The sequence below is a fragment of the Cystoisospora suis genome (assembly GCF_002600585.1).
Source record: "Cystoisospora suis strain Wien I chromosome Unknown contig_4614, whole genome shotgun sequence".
Classification (NCBI taxonomy): domain Eukaryota; phylum Apicomplexa; class Conoidasida; order Eucoccidiorida; family Sarcocystidae; genus Cystoisospora; species Cystoisospora suis.
Genome location: NW_027157406.1, coordinates 1 through 19,574, shown reverse-complemented (window position 1 = coordinate 19,574; position 19,574 = coordinate 1). Strand labels below are relative to the sequence as shown.

At 44.3% G+C, this 19,574-nt stretch overlaps 2 protein-coding genes across 2 annotated transcripts; one reads left to right on the top strand and one right to left on the bottom strand.

Moving 5' to 3' along the window:
- Positions 1-514: 514 nt before the first annotated feature.
- Positions 515-19,137, bottom strand: CSUI_008300 (dna-directed rna polymerase i subunit; the record flags this gene model as incomplete). The annotated part of the gene is made up of 20 exons (XM_068068434.1): positions 18,934-19,137; positions 17,891-18,161; positions 16,662-16,856; positions 15,840-15,959; positions 13,772-13,853; positions 12,813-12,920; positions 11,988-12,116; positions 11,126-11,448; positions 10,238-10,315; positions 8,762-9,331; positions 7,362-7,559; positions 6,501-6,615; positions 5,868-5,992; positions 4,978-5,245; positions 4,039-4,158; positions 3,653-3,731; positions 3,052-3,159; positions 2,161-2,267; positions 1,260-1,424; positions 515-685 (listed from the first exon to the last, which is right to left on the bottom strand). Exons 5-20 carry the CDS (start codon positions 13,814-13,816, stop codon positions 515-517), a joined length of 2,709 nt encoding a protein of 902 aa, XP_067919589.1. The 5' UTR covers positions 13,817-13,853; positions 15,840-15,959; positions 16,662-16,856; positions 17,891-18,161; positions 18,934-19,137.
- On the top strand, positions 3,587-14,943 carry CSUI_008301 (ccaat-box dna-binding subunit related protein; the record flags this gene model as incomplete). Its single annotated transcript, XM_068068435.1, has 2 exons — positions 3,587-3,592; positions 14,687-14,943. A coding segment is annotated over exon 2 (255 nt), but the record flags the coding sequence as incomplete, so codon positions are not given.
- Positions 19,138-19,574: the final 437 nt, after the last annotated feature.

Below are 19,574 nucleotides of genomic sequence, written 5' to 3'. Positions count from 1 at the left end.
ACATTCATACATACATATATACAACTCACGTCTTAAATCATGAGAAGAGAAAGTGACAAGAAGAGTCTGGTTGAGGCAAGATGATAGCTCTCTCTTTTAAAATAGGTGAGGACATAAAGACTCTCGTCCCACTGATAAAGGCAAGTGCTGCACCCGGGGTATAAATGAGTCATGGGAAACAAGCAGAAGTTGAAGGAGGAGAATCTACCACAAGAGGTTCAGCTCTTGAGAATGGCCCTACACTTTGGAGTCCTATAAAGTTTACGAAGCGATAGCGTTTTGACTTTGCATGCATGCGATGTCTTGGGAATATCTTTTTCTCCTCCTTCACATGTGGAATAGATGAAGACTGCAAGAACTAAAACAGACGGTATCTTGAGACATTCTATTACCCACTTTTTTCATCGGTCCAGAAGACCTTCTACTACTAATAGGAATAAGAAGAATACTGAGAGGAGTTGAGGAATACGACTATATAGAGAGAGTACTTTCCCCCAGCACATTCATCATGGTCTTACCGGAAGACATATGGAATGACAATGAGACGGCAAGGGACTCTGCAGACCTTACACAGTGGTACAGGTCGCTTGCCGCCTACAGTTCGGCCACGAAGAGAGGGTGAGAGCGACGGAGTTAAGATGCTTCCACATGCTGGGCAGCAGAAGGTCTTATGCGCATCAGAGCACTGCAACAAGAGGCAAAGGATTCCAGTCGAGACATACGCTGCCTCATGTCTTATCGAAGAGAAAGAACGGTGTCCCCTACTCCTACTCTTACTCAAGAGGGATGAGTCTCTATAGCTCGTGTCTCACTTACGCCAATACTGACACTTTGGCTCTACGAGGGCCACCAACACACACTGTGCTGCAGTCGATGAGACTACTAGTCCTGCCAGGGCGAGGTGGCAGCCCTACGCAGCAAGGAAGCAAAATGCTCTCTTTTCGGATACCCCATGAGGAGCTACCTGTGTGTAGACGAAGTGAGGGGTGAAGTCAGGTAGAACTTGACAAGACAGCATGATAAGCAATGAAATCCGTTCCGCCTACGGTCACCGGCAACGCCTGCATCAGCTGACCTTCTTTCCTTCTACTATAGCATGCCAGAAACGCGAGAGACATATATATACTTACAAAGCTCCTAACCGAGTGAAGCAAGCGAAGACACACACAGGGTAAGAAAAAGAGCTGACTGGGGTGTGGCTCCAACAGAACGACAGCTTCTAGTTCAAAAGGAACTCCCTTGGGAAGGTAGAATCTCACATGTAAGAGACGATCCTGTAGAAGAGCCGAGGCACCATGGGCAATAAGAGCATCCCGTTCCATCTCTCCGAAACGCACACCTCCATGACGTTTTCTTCCCTTGACGGGCTGATGTGTGAGAGCATCGACAGGTCCTGTTGCTCGGACCTGGGCTTTATCCGTAACCTGTAAGGAGAAGCAGTCAAAGTGAAGGGATAAATACTGCCTGTGTAGATTGAAGTCTACTGATATATCAACTATCACATGCTTTGCCCGTACTGATATCTGAAGACCTGACAATGTATGCATGCATGCATCGATATGAAATATCTATGTGCTGACTCCTCCCTACTCTATCACCCCACTCCTGGTGACTTCGGCCCTAGAGTTAACGGCGACATCCCCACTACTACTGAAGGCATTGGAAGTGAGACAACCTACAGCAGAAAAGGAGAAGAAAATCCTCTACCGGTTAAGAAACGAATGAATGAGTCAGAAAGCAAGAAAGGGACAAGAAAGCGAGACACTTGACATAGGCCAAGACGGATCGACCTAGGTGGTAGACACAGTGAAGAAGTTGCAATGCATGCGTTCAAGCAAGAGAACAGCAGATACCCCATGCGATCATCTCTACAGCCTGCATTGCTATTTCAGCATCTATGTAAAAGACGAGAAGAGCTTGTGCGAATTGAGACAGGTGAGGAAGCCATCTCTCCGATCTATCTGATAGGCCCCGATGTGGCGAGCGACTAGACGTCCTACGCTAACCCCCTTTATCTCCGCCACTAAAGAGCAACACTACGGACACGGGCACTTGCCGCTGATTTAGCGTCACCGCTCTCAGAAGAAGAGAGACAACATGCAAGTTGAAAGAAGAGGAGACACGGAGACATCCTGGAGAACAGGACTGCAAACAACTGACCATATGCCTGAGACGCTGATAGTAAATAATGCCCGTGAAGATGTGAGCTTTGATGGGGACACCATAGACTCCGCTGTAGAGTTCTTCCGTGCCATAGTACTGGTATCCTAAGCACACGAAGAAGAAGAAGAGAACGATCGGGCTCAAACCACTCCAAAGATATGTTGGGGATCGTCTCTAACCCACCCGAAGTGATACTCTTCTTGTCAAGACTTCTACATTCTTACAGAGGGATTTCACTTCTGACAGGGCTGTAGTCTCGTCGATGGAACGCTTAGCTGTACAATGTGTATGCGTCTCCGTCGTCAGTCATATTGCCCAAGAGCTACTTGAGAAAGAGAAACGACCAGCCACACTACAGAAGATCCTTACACAACTCCACACTCTCAAAGCTCCTGGACAGTCTCTCCTCTGTGGTGCTCACTTCGTCAGACAGCCAAAGAGGTCGATGAGAACGCAACTGACATTTGCCCTACCTTCTACTTCCCCCTGTCTACATGGCTTCACACGGTCGCTGCGTACGAACTGTAGAGTGTTGAAGCAAGAATACGGCGAGATGATCCACACTACATGAGACGCCGTTCTTTTCTACAGGACGTAGGATAAAGAGTGAAGTAGATGACACTCCTGAATAGACGCCAAAACACGTGGAACTATGTCGACGATGTTTCTCTTCATCTCCTCGTCAGATGCATGCGTGCGGTGTCAGCAGTGACGATAGTCTACGATCGCACAGATGTGCCTGACCAGCCAACTTGGAGTCTCCCTTAGACCCTCGATCTAACTATCAACATGTATAGAATACAGACGAGAAAGAGAAGACGTTCTGAAGGAAAAGGGGAATAATAGTAGGCTCATCACATGGCTTGACACTTAGCACCCTCTTCTAACCTGCACGCATGAGCGCCTTGCCAAAGTAGTCGACAGGTTTCTCTGCTTCTTTCTCAGCTTGTTCCTCTTCCTTAGGCGTTCGGTATCTCTCTCCGCGCTTCACCCACCCTACGCCACGACATTAGAGAACAAGTCTACTAGAAATACACACACTGTTCAAGTAGGACCGGAAAATTCACCTTGCTTCTTACGTCAAAGGGTATGGATGCATGAGGGTGCATGCATGCATGCAATAATACACACCAGAGCTTAGTTTCTAAGCTGAATCTTCATACGCATAAGATGACATGCAATAGAAATTCCACTAGAAACGAAAGGACGGAGACGCGAGATAGAGCTCTAAGAGGGAATGCGCCTCCGCAAGGGAGGTATTAAGAAGCAGAGCGAGGAAACATGAGAGGCAGTTCATAAGAAGGCTCCCGTGTAGGTCCCTCTGACAGTATTTAAAGGGGAATAGATGAGTTCAAGTGTATCTTCATTGCTATTGAATCAAAGACGCGAACTAAGGACTGCGATGCTAGAGACAGAAGACCGTATGAAAGTGCGAGTAGGCAACAAAAAGGCGTGAAGATTCGAGAGAGAAACACTAGTCCCACCGTACCGTGATAGCCTCCTTGATCTAGCCACTTGTTTGAGCCTGTCGGGGTCTGAGGGGGGAAGAGCCGGAAGGGCGTTGCATCCTGAGGGGTTCAGTCATTCAGTTTCACAAGGCAAACCAGAAAAAAGTTTACATATGAACAGAGCAACGCCATGCACATACACATATATCTGTACATCTGTATGTATCTTGTGAATAAGTCCTAGTAAGAGAACAGCGATGACACCGGGAATATCCCATATAGAGTAGGCATAGGGATAATAAGATCGGTGAAGGATCATCACTCGACTGCCTGCGATTTCTTAAAGTAAGATTCCTTCTCTTCCAACTCCCTCTCCCATAAGAAAGGAGAGAGAAACGTCTGAATGATGGTCAAGAGAACAACCTACCTGATAGGCTCCATGAACTGCAGCTGCTTTGCCAGCCATGCTTTCGATAAGCATTCCAATAGTCATACGACTAGGGAAACCATGAGGGTTGAAGAGAATATCTGGGACAAGACCTGTCTCCTGCATATATTCAAAAAAGACACAAAGAAGAAGAAGAATAGAAGAAGAAGAACAAGATTCAGCTCTTAGGTCTACTGCTTCAGGAGCCTCTGCTAATGGTGCAGAACACTATGTCTACCATAGGCGTATATAGAGACAAGGTAAGGTCGTAGGGCTGGAAAGTGAACAACTAGCTACCTAGATGATGACGTCTGTACACGCAAAAAGACGCATGCAGCTTCACGCGAATCTAAACAGAAGATCTCCATGCTTCTGTCCATTTGGAAAGTAATCTAGACTCTTCCATGCAATATGCCTACTACTACGCTTTCTTCACTGTAGACGAGGTGTATTTCCATGCACCGAAAGAAACAAGACAGAACCGAACTCCCACCCGCACTCCCGAGATGACGAAATATCGCGAGCATGCATGCATCCCTCTCACGTCCGTCCATCCATCTCTACTAACTAACCATTCGCGTCAGTTTAGATCAAGTCTACTCGCCACCCTGACTAGTCCTGAGCCCCCCCTACAACACCTGTCTATCGACTTGCCTAAGTATACAGACAGACCTCTTCTCAGCATACTTCATCAGCATCATCGCACCTATCAGATCAGCATAGATCTATGTGCCGATATATACATATATATATGTACCTACCCAAAGATATATAAGTATATATATGTAAATAGATGTGTATATACCTACGTATATATATACATATGCAGAAAATTGTAAGAAAGACTCATGATGATAAGGAAGTAGGGTCGCCCTGCTGGCAGTCTTGAAGCGAGATGATGGAAAGAAGGAAGAAAGTAGGATGCATGTTGTCGCTTACAGAGAAAGGCATATCTTCATGAGGCCAGAGCATGGAGAGAATTCCTTTCTGTCCATGTCTTGAAGCAAATTTGTCTCCTATTACAGGTTTACGTACACAACGCAGTCTGACGGATGCTCTACATCCTTTTAATCCCGTGCGATAAATTCTCTCTGCTGAAGCGTCAGGAGGAGCTGTAAACGCCACCCCGTCTACATAGGCCGGCTCTCCATCCTTGTATGCATGCTGCGTTCCAGAGACTGTCGCTGATGCTGAAGAGTTATGCACTCTGGATAAAAAGGAGAACCACAAACAGAGACAGGAGACGAGACAAAGAAGCGACTAAAATGCTCAACGTGAGGTGATGAAAACCTGAAGGAAGAAGCGAGTGGATATACATAGATAGGCATAGATGGAAAGCAAAAAAGGAGGAGCTGGTTACATGCAGAAAAAGAGACAAAAGCACACAAGTTGGGTGGGAGCATGCATGCATGCGGTGATCTGACTAACGCAGTCTCTTACTCCGTGGTATCTACCCGCAGTTACGACACAATTTGTACATTCCTATGTGCTCTGGTGTAGCTACACTCGGCGAAAACACCATAACGAAAAAGTCACTTTTGCACCATCCTCAAAGAAAAGGAAGATGACGGCATTCTATCGCCTACAGTCTTCATACGGACGCCATACGGTAGTAAGCTATACATGCAGAGTGACACTTGGATAGAGACACTCTTGGAAATTCTGCAACACCTACATTCCCAGAGACACACCTACCTACACACGGCTGCAAATAACACCTTTATCTATCTATCTATCTACAGGACTGTCGTCTTGAGTATGTATCAAGGAGATCCTGAAGTCCTACATAGTCATGTCGTTTGTCTAGAGAGGTTGGAATTAAAGCGTACCGGCAGTAAGGAGATCCCTTGACAATTTGCGCGCCAATGGGTGGAAAACCGTCAGCATCTAGAGAAGGTAGGAACTTCCGTCCGAAGGCATTTAAATTACCAAAGTTATATTGCGATGCAGTCGCCTACAAAGAGAAGTAACAGAGAGAGATGAAAACATGAATGCATGCGCGCGAGTGCAGGAAACGTTTCATGGGAAGAATCTTTTGATCTTCTTGAGAGGAGTCTATTCTTTATGAGGGCTTTCTTTGTTTCATCCGGTTACCGCGAAGACCAACAGAGATAGCCTTGTAAACAAATGTCATTCTATACACTTGGTATATACACATATACGAGTAGAGAACAGATCAGTATCTTCGGTAGTCTTTCTACCATACGCGCGATCTGAGAAAGACTGTCGTAGACACTAGGAAGCGAAGAGAGTGAGAAGACAGTTGCTTGGCCTGTCCTTCTTTAGATCGGATATCCCCGAAGGAGGTGTTGCAGGATGTCTAGCTACGGTGGCAAAGGACTGGTGCATGCATGTGTACGTACACACTAGAAAGATCAGGTATGGGCTCATCGCATCCCATACCAATGAAAATGCTAAGGAGGAGACAGCAAACGATACCAGAGAAGATCAGATGAGCTTACCGCTCGTGAAGAAGGAGGCGCCGCATCAACGATTTTGGTCTTATAGACACATCCGTGAAAGCACCCGCGCTCCATTGAAGCCTTGTTCAAGATCATAGCGTCTTCCATATCAAAACTGGAAACACACATAAATCAGTCATCACCTACATATCTCTTCCATCTCATTTATCTATCTATCGAAGGAGAAGAAACAAGAGACAAGCTGGTTAGAATGGATATCTTTACCACAAGAAAGTAGGAGACAAGGCATAGGTAGAAGACAAGCCATCGGTAGCTAGCTAGTCATGACCACTGTCTGTGTTGATAATAGACAGAAGACACGGTACCGCCGGTGATTTAAAGCGATGTGTATGGTCTTCTTCTCATTCATGTAAGCAAATTCTTTACTTTCTTCACCCTAAAGAAAAGGACAGAGAGAGGAGACTTAAATGAATTGATAATTATGGCAAGGAGCTCCTTCGTTTCAGCAAGAAAGAAGAGCAAAGCTGAACTCCTCAGTGGAGTGTATCTACACAAAGACCACAAGCAGTTAGAGTTGAGAAAAACGGTGTGTCGCTGGCTAGAGTATGAGTACTTGAAAGGGAGGCCTTAACTCAGTCAACAACATCAACACCCCGACAAGCACCAGGTGTATATACACCCTACACCTCTCTATACATTGACACATCTACACCTCTATATATCGCATATACACATCTCTCTCTACCTTTCCTTTCTTACTTTTCCTGCAAAGTGGCACACGAGAATGACGAGAGTATTCACGCCACCAGTAAGAAAACTCTCGCCTATGATCCGGGTGTACATGCACTGAGGAATGCATATGCAAGCCTCTGTCCAGCTAGGTCTTGATCTCTCACTTACCCTGTATAGCACATAACGGCGACGACGGCATTGACACCACTAGGATAATCATCGAAGTCGAACATTCTATAGTCATTCGTCCGAACGAGAGGCCGTTGAGGGGTAATGAGGCGATAGGCCTTATTGTCATGTCGATAAGGCACACAATGAAACGGAGTCCCCATTGTCTGCTTAAGCATTTGGCATTGATAGATGTTTCTAAATACACAACGCACGCAAAGATCAAAGCACAAACCAGGAAAAAAGTCTTTGCATAGATTGGCTGTCCGTCCCTTCAGTTGCTATAAGATGCCCTCTCGCTTCTGTATATAGACATGTAGATCTACTATATCTACACATGTACATCCATTGAGATAGCAAGCAATTCCTATACATGACAACACGAACGTATCTTTCCTCTTCTTCCCTCTGAAGAGTCTACGTCTTTGAAACCCATACGGACATGAAGATATACATAAATATCAAGACAGAGAGAGAGAAAAAAGTAGCGATAGGCAGGCGAGAAGTGAACTGAGGAGATGAATAAGAAGAATAGATCGGGGAGACAAGAGAAGCAAAGAATAGAATAATCGAGATAATTCTCATAAGGATATACAAGTACATGTGAGGAATATATGAGAGTGTAGATTCCAAATGAAGATAAGGAGAATCCCATGATCGAGAGTGACCAGGTGCTGAATGAGAAGATGAAAACGTGAGGCATAATAGATAAGAATGTTGACACCGCCTCTTGTTGACTAGAAAAGACTCTTTTAGCCCAGTTGCAGATGAGACACTCCAAGAGACAAAAGAAAAGCAGCCTCCTTTAGCTTCACTGGCCGATACATCCATGTGCCACATCAAAACTTTTCTATCTACTAAAGGCCACAGTAACGCATGTTTCCGATGAAAGACAAGAGAAAGTATGGACATGTATGTATGAGTAGTATGGACGTGTGTATCTATAAATATATAGATATATAGATATGTATGTATGAATATGTATGCATGCATTCTCAGTGTATCTATGATGCTTTTCAGGTGACAGGCGTTGCTCAGAAAACATCCCCTTGTGTCAAATATCCTTTTGTCTAGACCATCAACCTTGTCCTTCTTTCATTCTAGACCATAAGAAAATCTAGACGTGAAATCTGCTGGTCCACAAAGAAAGCCACACATGTAACCTCACACGACGATATTCTAGGATGGAATATGTCGTCTCTTTCTCTCCCTTCACTCTTTCCTCAAAACAGAGAATGTAGATAGAAATGACAACCCTCGCACAGATATGCTCCCTCTTCATAAGACCTCTCTCATGCCTTACAGGATACAAATCCTTACTCTCTCCTCCCCACCCTAGTTCAGTCAGTCAGTCAGTCATAGAAAGAGACGGGGGGGGGAAGGGGACTGACGATTCTTACCTCGGGCTTTGATTGTGGTTGCTGTAAGGCGTGAGACTTGCGGCGATACTAAGGAAGGCTGTTGGCTTGAGCTCCACATAGTCATACTTCACGGGGGCATTAAACGCAAACAACGCATCGGGTCCTTCTTCTCCAGGAGCAAGTAAAGGGAGGTCAGTAGTAGGAATAGGAGTAGTAGTAGGAGGGTCTGCTTTCTTCGGAGCTTCTCCTCGAACTCGTGGACTTGTCTCGTCGGAATCTTCACAGTCCGCAGGTTCTCGCTTGATCGTATGGAATGGATGATGGTAGCTGCCTAGAGAGGAAGGGCTACTGCGATCGCCTGTCTTGTGCGAAGAAGAGAGAGCTTGAAACCGGCTAGCTAGAGAATCTCTCGAGAGATTTGTATCCGAAGACAAAGAAGAGGAAGAAGAAGCTGTCGAGACGAGAGAAGAAGACCGCTTAGAAGAAGATCGGAGAATCTCGGAGACAATCGGCTCATGCAACTTAAGCAACCGATCATTGCGCTCCACGTCTGATGGGCGGCATGCTATAGCTGCCCAGGGTTGCATCAAAGGCCCTATGTATTCGATCCTGAGACACACACATCAACAGCTCCAAACAAGGCAGAGAATGAGAAAGATAGAATACAGACAGATAGACAGATAGACAATCGCCTCACGACCACTACGTATGATGGATGAAGGCAAAGAAGACGGAGAAGCTGCCGATCCTCCTGTCGATAGGAGAGAGCGTGGTCGTTCTACTCACCAAGAGTCAGCAAACCCTTGAGTTAGGTTGCATGTGTATGGGATTGTCTTGTAGAAAACAAGAATAGCTATCATGATTCTTCATACATACATACATATATATACACATACCACATGGACGCCTTCAGATGAAAGGCATTTCCCAGGGTATATCCCCAAGAAAGCGTCGATCGACGAGGTGTATGTACAGTACAACTGTTACCCAAGGCGAAAAGAAATGCAGGTTTAACAATCTAGCTCATAGAAGGTCACGTCACGAGAAGAGTTGAGAATATCCAGACGGATGGATATTCTAGATGAACGATAGCCAGCGAGCTTGAATAAGAGCTAGACTGCTCTCTAAAACTCTGACAGGAGACGTCCAGTGAGTTGACGAAAGCAGGAATGTCACATCAGTAGGAGAATGAAACATAGAACAGAGAAGACAAGAGAAAGTCGCAAGCCTCTCTCAAGTGATCTTCATGAGCAGAGAAAGAGACAGCTTCTCTGACTGTCTCTCTATACAAAGACAGACGTTGTGGGGGGCTAGATCATAGCACACAAAGACTCTTCCTTTTCTCTTCTTATCTTTTCCCTCCTGCTTCAGACTCTCGTCCTTTCCACCCGCGATATGCACCAGACACAAAAATAGCGACGAGAAAAGACACGAGACAACCACAGCTAGCCGAAACTTTCTCCCTCTCTCCCTCAATCAATCTGGCTAGATAGCTAGCTAGTACTCTTCTCTTACCTTCCACTTTTAATATGGCGCACAGGCCTCACTAGTCGACCAGGGAAAGTAAACACGAAAATACCCTCCAGATGACCGCTGAGAGAAACAAAGACCGTTTTCACACAGATTGCATGCGACGAGCGAGAACAAGATTACGAAAGAAAGAAAGAAGGGAAACTCCCCACGCTTGTTCGAAACCTCACAGCCCCGCTGACTAGAAACCTTGTGTCTGTACCGAAGAAGGAGCTGTCGTCTTTTGTCTTTATCTCTCAGATGAATGAAACAATCCAGCAGTAGTCCGTAAGAGACTAACGACACACCGCGGGCGCCTCTTTACTTTGCAGAGGGAGAAAGAGGATCTTAGTGAAAGAAGACACGAGCAGACGGACGCAGGCATGAGGCCTCCATCAACAAGCGTCTAGAAACGCAGGTGAGAGATTAGAGATGCTCGGCAGACACTGGAAGGGTGAGAGTGCATAGGCTATTATGACTCGTCTCTCAGGCTCTTCATTCAGGAAAGCGATTGAACAGGAGATATCTACACATTTCTCACGCACCGGTGTATTTAGGTGTACGTACACTTGTGGTTCTGAGAAACAGATGCTGCATGTATGTGAGAAGGAGGGACAGCTGCAACATTCACTACAACACCTCGACCTCCAAACTAGATCTATCAAGAAGAAATCCGCATAACACGTCTTCTATTTCAACCTCCTCTTGGCTCTTGCAGACACACTACATCTACACGTCCATCGCATGCATGAAGATGAATATATAACCACTCCTCTAGGTTCATTGCTATCGTGCATGACCTTCTCATCCTCCTTCTACTTCATATCTATCTATCTATCTGATCTGAAGATGTCCGCCTTCCTTCCTTCCTTTTTCTTCTTTTCTGATACACACCTGTTATGTGGAAAGCCGACGACCTCCCAATGCTTTTTGAAGTTTTCGAGTTCTTTGCTCTTGAGATCTCTGAGGAGTTCGAGCCAGTATGCAAAATCTCTCCGATCTAGACGACATACGACAGCTCCATCCACAACAAGAGGGAAGGTTGCGGTGTCAAGACAGCTCGTCTCTCCCCTCGTCGTCATGCTTGATAAAGCTGAGAGACATGATGGTCTCGCACGCGCAGCCGCTCCAAGATCTGAAGCAGGGATGCCTGAGAGGCCTTCTAGATCTACACATACACCTCGTTTGTGCAGAAAGAACTTCACACTTGCCAGAGCCTGAGAAGAAAAGCAAAGAAGCAAGCGGTCCAATGAGATAACGAATCGGGAGAAAAGGTGAGATACAACACGCGGATACAGGGGGAGAGAAACAGACGCTATCGAAGATTCAACGACACCCATACATATATATATATATATAAATACAGAGACAGAGAGAACGCACACACACACACATGCATTCACACGCATATGTACATATACATACACATACAGTAAGAGATCCGATCACTTCAACAGGTCCCTCACGGGGGGTATGCAGTCGAGAAGTGGAAGAAAGACATTTAGTCACATGCAGATAGATGCCCTGAACGATTTACATACAAAGAATAATGTCAGAGGAACATAATGTACAGAGATATGTATAGAGTCTTTCCTGCATGCCACTAGTAAACTCTTATACTTCTCCTTGAGAAACCTCTTTCTTTCTTCTTGAACAAGACTCTCCCCCACTCCGAAAATCCCTTTAGGTAGGAAGTACGTCATCCGCACACTGGTCTATGCAAAGCCGACCTATCAGATATCTAGCAATTTCTCACTTTTCTATCAGGAGGAAGCGCAACAGGACCGGCTGACTGCGTGAGGTGAAGCAAAAGACCACATGGCGCTCCGTCAGGTGTATGTACAGGGCAAAGGAAGCCCCATGTCTCTCCAAGCAGCTTGCGAACCTGCAGATCAAAGAACAGAGACAACCCACCAGAAGCATTGCTACTAACGCCTTCTTATCAAAGTGTGTAAAAGGCGCTTCCTCTCATGTGTCAGAGAGACAGTTCCTTCAGTGCTACTGATAGATCTACATTCACAGCGACACAGATACATCTGTATATCTTTCTATATATATATGTATCTATACCTCTCTCTCTCTCTCAATAGAAATGCTACGGCAGGCGGTTAGTATTCTTACTACTTTGCTGCCTAGATATGCGCAGGTATGTACGAAACTCGAGCGGCAAAAAAGTGAAGACAGGCATCGCTACCCCTCTGTATCTTCTAAGATCTTGTTGACGATTAACTATACACAAACAGCTTGAGAGGGTTCTCGCTGCATTCGCATTCCTTTTCAAGCTCTCTTCATCTGTCAGGCCCTCGCGATAAACTGGCTCTTTCTCAGTCAGCGGAAAGATAAGGCCATAGGAGGGCAAAGAAACGACGAACTTGACAGTGTATAGACAGGGGGAGAGACAAGAATGTCATACACAGACCAGATAGCAGCCATTCTGATAGAAACGAACAACTCAGATGATATATATATCTATATATATATATGCAACTGAAGGAAAGAGGGCGCGTGGAGGTGTACGTACGGCTTAGCCTCCTAGTATATACAGAAGACGACGAGAAAGTATCGATAGGTTCTGACGTACCGACGTTGTTTTCATAGTTGTAAAGAACTGCCCTCTATGGACCGCACGAAAATGTGAGAGAAATCGATGCACATTCAAGCGATCAGCCATGACTGTCCAGCCTGATAGCTACAGGCAGACATTAACAGAGGGTGTACATACACCTGAGAAGGAGAAGACGCTTACAATCCTATCCTCTCAGATAGAACGACTTCGCGCCTTCATGATAGAGGTGTACATTCAACTGCTCGTATGCACAAACGCAAGAAGAAGACGAAGGTTTGTGTTTTGCCTAGATTTCTGAAGAATCGAAGCGAATTCGTCGCTAAAGAGAATGCTAGTAACGGTGAGCTATCATCCGACGAAAATTCGCCGTTCCCCGAAGTCAGATGGACTGCTATAGACCAAAAGATGACCATAGGAGTCCCTTGAATCCACTGATGGCTAGCTAGGAAGCTCAAGGAACATCGACACAGAACATCGATGTACTCATCCGCATGCCATATATACACACACATCAGTATGCTGTACATGAAGTAGATATCCATACATATGTATATACACACATACATAGGCAGATAGATAGGACTACATGCAGATAGTGTAATACAGACACATATACAAGTAGGTAGTGAACGAGAGAGCTTCCTTTATCATGAAGATATGAAGCGACTACCTCCCTCATGGAGAAACGAAATCTACATCATGAGACACACCTCAGATAGAGATGACAAGGAAGGCTCCTTGGAGAAGAGCCAAAGGGAAAGTATTGGGTCGAGAAGTCACAGAGAGACGCAAGGAACCCTTTGAAATCCATGGATGCATGCAGGGGACCGAATGAACATAGGGCGGGAGAATGAATATATGTATGCATGCGATTGAAGGTGAGCAAAAGGAGAACAAGAGAAGAGGATTGGAATTCGAGCTAAAGAGACAGAGATGAATGATTAAGAGGGGGTGATAGATAGTGTGTGGTGTACCTGTTGAAGATCAAGCTGAGTTGTGCGAATATTCCCAGTAGCCATGAAGTAGGAGAGTTTATGTGCTATCTCCGGAGCGCATCTGATCAGAGAAGATCGCCGCCACAAGACAAGGCAATCAAAGAAAGAGAAGAAGAGAAAGGTGGAGAATGCTTCTTTTCATCTCTTCACTCTAACTCCATGGTCCTTATATGCTGTCTCGCTAGCCGCACATCTACTTGTATACAGAAATGTACAGATGCAAAGGTACACAGATAGACGCATTGTATAGACTGTATGTGTGAGTGAGGTAGATTTCTCAACATGAAAAGACTCTAGAGAACGGAGATGCCTTTGTCGTCTTTTGTTCTTTCCATCTTCAGAAGAGAGTAGAGAATCGTCGCTACTATCCTCCCTCTACACATACACCTGCTGCAGACCACGCAGCATTAAGCTTCATGGGTACATATACATATATATATACATATATTTTCCAGCTTGTGACTGTGAGGATCTATGTATGTGTACCTACGCATATATGTATGTATCTACGGTCAGGGTAGATGATAGTTGGACCGATACAAGACGGGAGAAGAGAGAATGTACACGACAGCCGAAGACCACACAAGCGCACTGCCAAGGAGTGCATGCATGCACGCATGCATGCAAGAATTCCCATACAATATGAACCTTACGGAAAGCAAGATACACTACAAGTAGATCCATAGAGATAGAAAGAACTACAGAGAGAGAGAGAAAAGAAAAAGCAGAAGGAGGGAGATAAGAAATCCAGCCTGTCGTGAGAGAATGTCTATATCTTTCTTTCTTTCTTTCTCACCTCTATGTTTCCTATCTGTTGTGTTTCTTTCTCATTATCTTCTTCTTTTTCTCTTTTTCTCTCTTTTGTTTCTTTTGGTCTTTCAAGGAAAGTGTCAGGTATGTTCGATCAAGCAGGAGCGAAGGGTTTGCTCTTAGCCAATCTTGAAGTCGACGGGAATCTCAAAATGAAGTTCGACGGAGATAGCCCAGCCTTTCCGAAAGGAGAAGAAGAAGTAGAAGATAAGAAGGAAGGCAAAGGAGAAGAAGGAGACACAGGGGAGATAGAGAAAAGAAAAGAAGAGGGAGAAGGAGAAAAGAAGAAGAAGACCTTACCACCCTGTATCGAGGCTCCAGTTAATTATCGGTTTCTCTCGGGTAATGAAACAAGACAAAATCTTCACATGAAGAGAACGAACACAAAACGAACTCCCCTTAGTCACCCCCCCACATTGCTCTAATTGTCCTCTCTATCTATCTCTGTCTCTATCTTTAATCTATCTATCTCTCTATCTTAAATCTATCTATCTATCTTTAATCTATTTATCTATCAAAAGACGTGAAGAGAGATGTCCACGGCAGTGAGATAAGAAGAAGAGAAACTGAGAGGAGAGGCTCTTTGCTTCTTCCTAGGTTGAAGGTTTCTCCTGTAAGAAATGTCGAGGAGAGATAGACAGCGTCATGTCTAGAATCGATCCTTTCCATTCACGACGCCTTCTCCTTCGAGCCATACACAGCAGCATGCAGCAAAACGAAGGAGCTCTAACAGACAAGAAAGAGAAGTCTCTTCTACGGAGACAGGAAAAGAAAGAAAGAGAAGAACCCTACTCGAGTCCATGTAGAGGAAAGATCAACTGAATGTCTCAAGAGAATTCTTCTACTCTTTCCATAGAGGAATAGAGACATACCGTCACTGCAGCTGACGGTTTGGAGTGATTTGACACTAGACTGAGAGAAGAATTCTCGCGAGAAAGAGAAAATGCGAGGAAAAGAACAGAGACACAAAGAAACTGAAAGGAACGTCTACCAAGACGGAGAAAATGAACTAGCCACCGAGACACTCGACTTATCGTACACATCCTCTGGGACGTAGGCAAAGATCTATCGATCGATCGACCGATCTTTCTATGGAGATGCGTGTATGAAGAGTGGAAGACGTAGAGCACACCTGTCTCTTCTACCCTGAGGAGCGAGTGTAAAGCAAAGTGTTTCTATCCCTTCCTTTACCCCCCTCGTAAGAGAAAGGAAGAAGAAGAAAAGAACGACGGCTTACTTGTAGATAGTGCAGTCTCATTTTGGCTAGGCAGGAGAAGAGAGCATCTTTCAATACAGCCGAAAGAATCTGGCCGGGAAGAACTATCTCCTGATATGCGAACGAATCAAGGCTCTCCGCCTAGAATTACATACACATAGAGAGAAAGAGAGAGAGAAGAGGGAGATACAGAGGACATACCACAGTTTACCGAGAATGAGAAACGAGGAGAAAATTCTTCAGTGAAGGTAAGCTAACCCTAGTATCTATCTATCTATCTTTAATCTATCTATCTATCTACCTATCTATCTATCTGCCTATCTATAGATACATACGTACATACATTCACATTCATACATACATATATACATACATACATCCAGATCCATATACATGGTCGAATAGGCGTGTATGAGCTAGCAGAAGAAGGAGAGGCTACGTGTGCGTAGAGTAATGAGCGACCATGGAAAGAGAAGAGAAAAGAAGTAAGAAAAGAAAAAGACGAGAGGATAGATACGTTGATAGATAGAGAGTTCACATCTTTAACGTTGTCTTTCTCATCTTGGTATTCTGGTCTTCTTTCAATCCACGTGAAGAAAAAGGAGGTAAAGTGATACAGACATCGTCGTCCTACCCTCTGTCTTTCTACTCTCCGTATCCTCTATCTCTAGTCTACGCACCATCCGTAGAGACATACATATAGAGGAGAGAGATACACAAAGCAGGAGATGACGATACTATCCAAGATCTACACGCAGGCATAGATGAGACCTAGGCGAGGAACAAAAGAAGATCACCTCAGCCTATCTTCTTTTCTTCTTCATTTTCTCCACTTCGACTTACAACGATCTTTCCTCTCTTCAGAAGGCGTAACTTTCTATACATGAGAAGAGCCGTATCAAACTTTTCGCTCCATTCTTGTAGATGCGGAAGAACGAAGTGATCGATAATGTATCTCCCTGCTGCTTCATACGAACTCCCGGGTCGCATGAGCCAAGAGACACCTTTCCAGAAGATCATTCCTAGATTATGTAGAGGCTGAGAAATACATGCATCACACAAAAGGTGCATGCAAAAGAAAAGAAAAAAGGATGCGTGCATGCGAGGTCTTCACTATGTCGCAGAAAGGCAAAGAAGGGAAATGCCCCTTTAAAGCAGTTGACGAGACGGCAAGAAGCTGGTATGGCACATGTAAGTATATGCATGCATGTATAAAAATCTATGTAGGTATACATATGTATGCATGAATCTCTACGTGGGAATATGTATGAGTATGTATGTGTAGGCACACGTATGTATGTATACATTGCCCGTATATCCTATGCATGCCTACGTACGAACGGGGCAGCTATCCTCGCGGGCGATGCAGAGCCCGGCTAACCGATCAAGACATGCAAAGAGATAGAGCCCGACCAGAGATAGAAGCTTGCATGCTCCTGCATATCTCCTAAAGAGCCGTTTTAAACCCCGAGAAGACCGAGAAAAGAAGAAAGGAAACTTTCCCCTCCACAAGTGAGTCCGACTAGTGAGGAAGATTCTTACAGTATATGTGGTTTGTATGGAAAAAGCCACTTTCTCTGCATGCATGTAGAACGATGGAGAGGCAGGCAGTGGGATTTCATAAGGATACGAAGATACATACAAGATGAGAATGCCCTTTTAACTGAGATAACGTCCTATCACGCACAACAGACACGAAGAAAAGCTTTCTCTTTCGCAGCTCCTTTCTGAGAAAAGAAGTCGCGTTGAAAAAGCTTTCTGTACATGGGGGAGATGTCTAACATAGGGCCATCGATTAGGGTAAACTCCTATATACAGTGCCTTCGGCTGGACTCATTACACGTACATACACACATACACACCTGTCTGTCGTCCCATGTATATATATATATATATGTTTCGACCAGTCTATCTATCTATCTTTAATCTATCTATCTACCTACCGATGCGCTTAGCTGTCGATAACTAGGGTAGATAAATAAATATATCTATATATCTTTAGAGAGAGAGTAGAGGTGTCTTTCATGTAGACTATGAGTAGATAGATGACTGGATTATGAAGATTTCCTTACTCGAATTTCGAGGACATCGGAGTCAGCGAAGGCAGGCTCTTGTCCCCATAGCTCCTCCATGAGAGTGTTGAGTTCTATACACTCCTCTGTATCACTCCACGTGCCTTCAAGTATCTTCGTCTTCAATTGAGAAAGAGACAGATTTCCTCCGAGACATCTCAGAAGAAGAAAGAAAGGACAAAAATGCTCTTGTCGGTTTAACAGAATGCGGTATGTACACCTCCCATCCTCTGTATCAAGAAGAATGTTCGAAGTAGACGTCCCGTCAAATCTAGAGAGAAATACACAGAAAGGAGAAAGAACAAGATACAGAAGAAAGTCCCATCAGGTTGGATAGAAAGAATGTGATCGAAGGATGAAGGAGCAAAGGGGAAGATAATGGAGACGACAGATAAAATCTCAAAAAAGAGAGAGAGCGAAAGATAAGAGGGAGAGATAGAGATATAGACTTAGATATACATATTTATAGAGAGAGAGAGAGAAAGAAAGAAAGAGAGGAAAGATATGTGAATGGAGGCATGGTTCAAGTATCCTAGGTAGGATCGCTTATGTACATAGAGCATCTATAATAGACCTCTCTCTATATATGTAAACCATTCATCTATAAAAAGCTCTTTGGAAAGCACCCTCGTCCTATATTCGAGCAAGCCTAGCCCAGAGAAGAGAAAGAAGAGGTCGCCACATGCAGGCATAAGAGGCAGTAGGGAGTCCAACAATACGGAACATATTCATTCGCTTCTATTAGCGCGGAGATGTCTCTGCATGCTCTAACCGTCATAGCATATTGAACTGCCACATTTGTGAAAGAGATCCAGGGATATATGTAGATACACTATACATATACATATATGTATAAATATATATCTATGGAGAGAGATAAAGTAGACAGAGAGATAGACTATAGGTAGCACACTAATAGAGGTAGACAGATGGATCAACAGACAGCTAAACGTATGTATATGAGATGGGAGAAAAAACAAGAGACAAGTCTTTCCTGTCAGTCTTCCTATAGAGAAGGAGAAGAATCTCTATAGATAGATTACCTTTGACTACGTAAGAGAACAGCATAAGATGTACAGAAGGCATCTCGATTAGCGAAGGAAGGTCGATTGAGAGCGATAGGATAGTTCGTTCTTTGCTGAATGACAAAGCGTATAACTCTCTCATTCCCATTAATTATAAAGTAGCCACCTCCATCGTCCACGTCTTCCCCCGCTTTCTGCAACTCTTCAGGGCTCATGCCTATCCAAAAGACACAGAGAGAGACAAGAAGAAACAAGAAAGAAAGAAGTTTATAGAAGACATGTGGACATTCCTTCACCTCATCTCCTAATCCTACTTCTATTTCAAAAGAAAAAGAGATGAAAGATGTAAGGTTCAAATGAAAACACCTGGAAAGACAAGAGATCGAACTATCTATCTATCTATCAATCTAGATATTCTTGATCTATCTATCTATCTATGTAGTTAAGCAAGGGGACGGAGACTGTATAACTACCAACACACTGGAGCAAAGACGTATATATATATATATATACATATAGATATGTGCATATATGTGCGTGTCTATCTATATCCATAAATACATAGATAGATGAGACAAGGACTGTGTACCTTCATACAAACCAACATGCATCTGCACACATCTACGCTCTTCTGCCCTCTCTCTCTCTCTACATATATA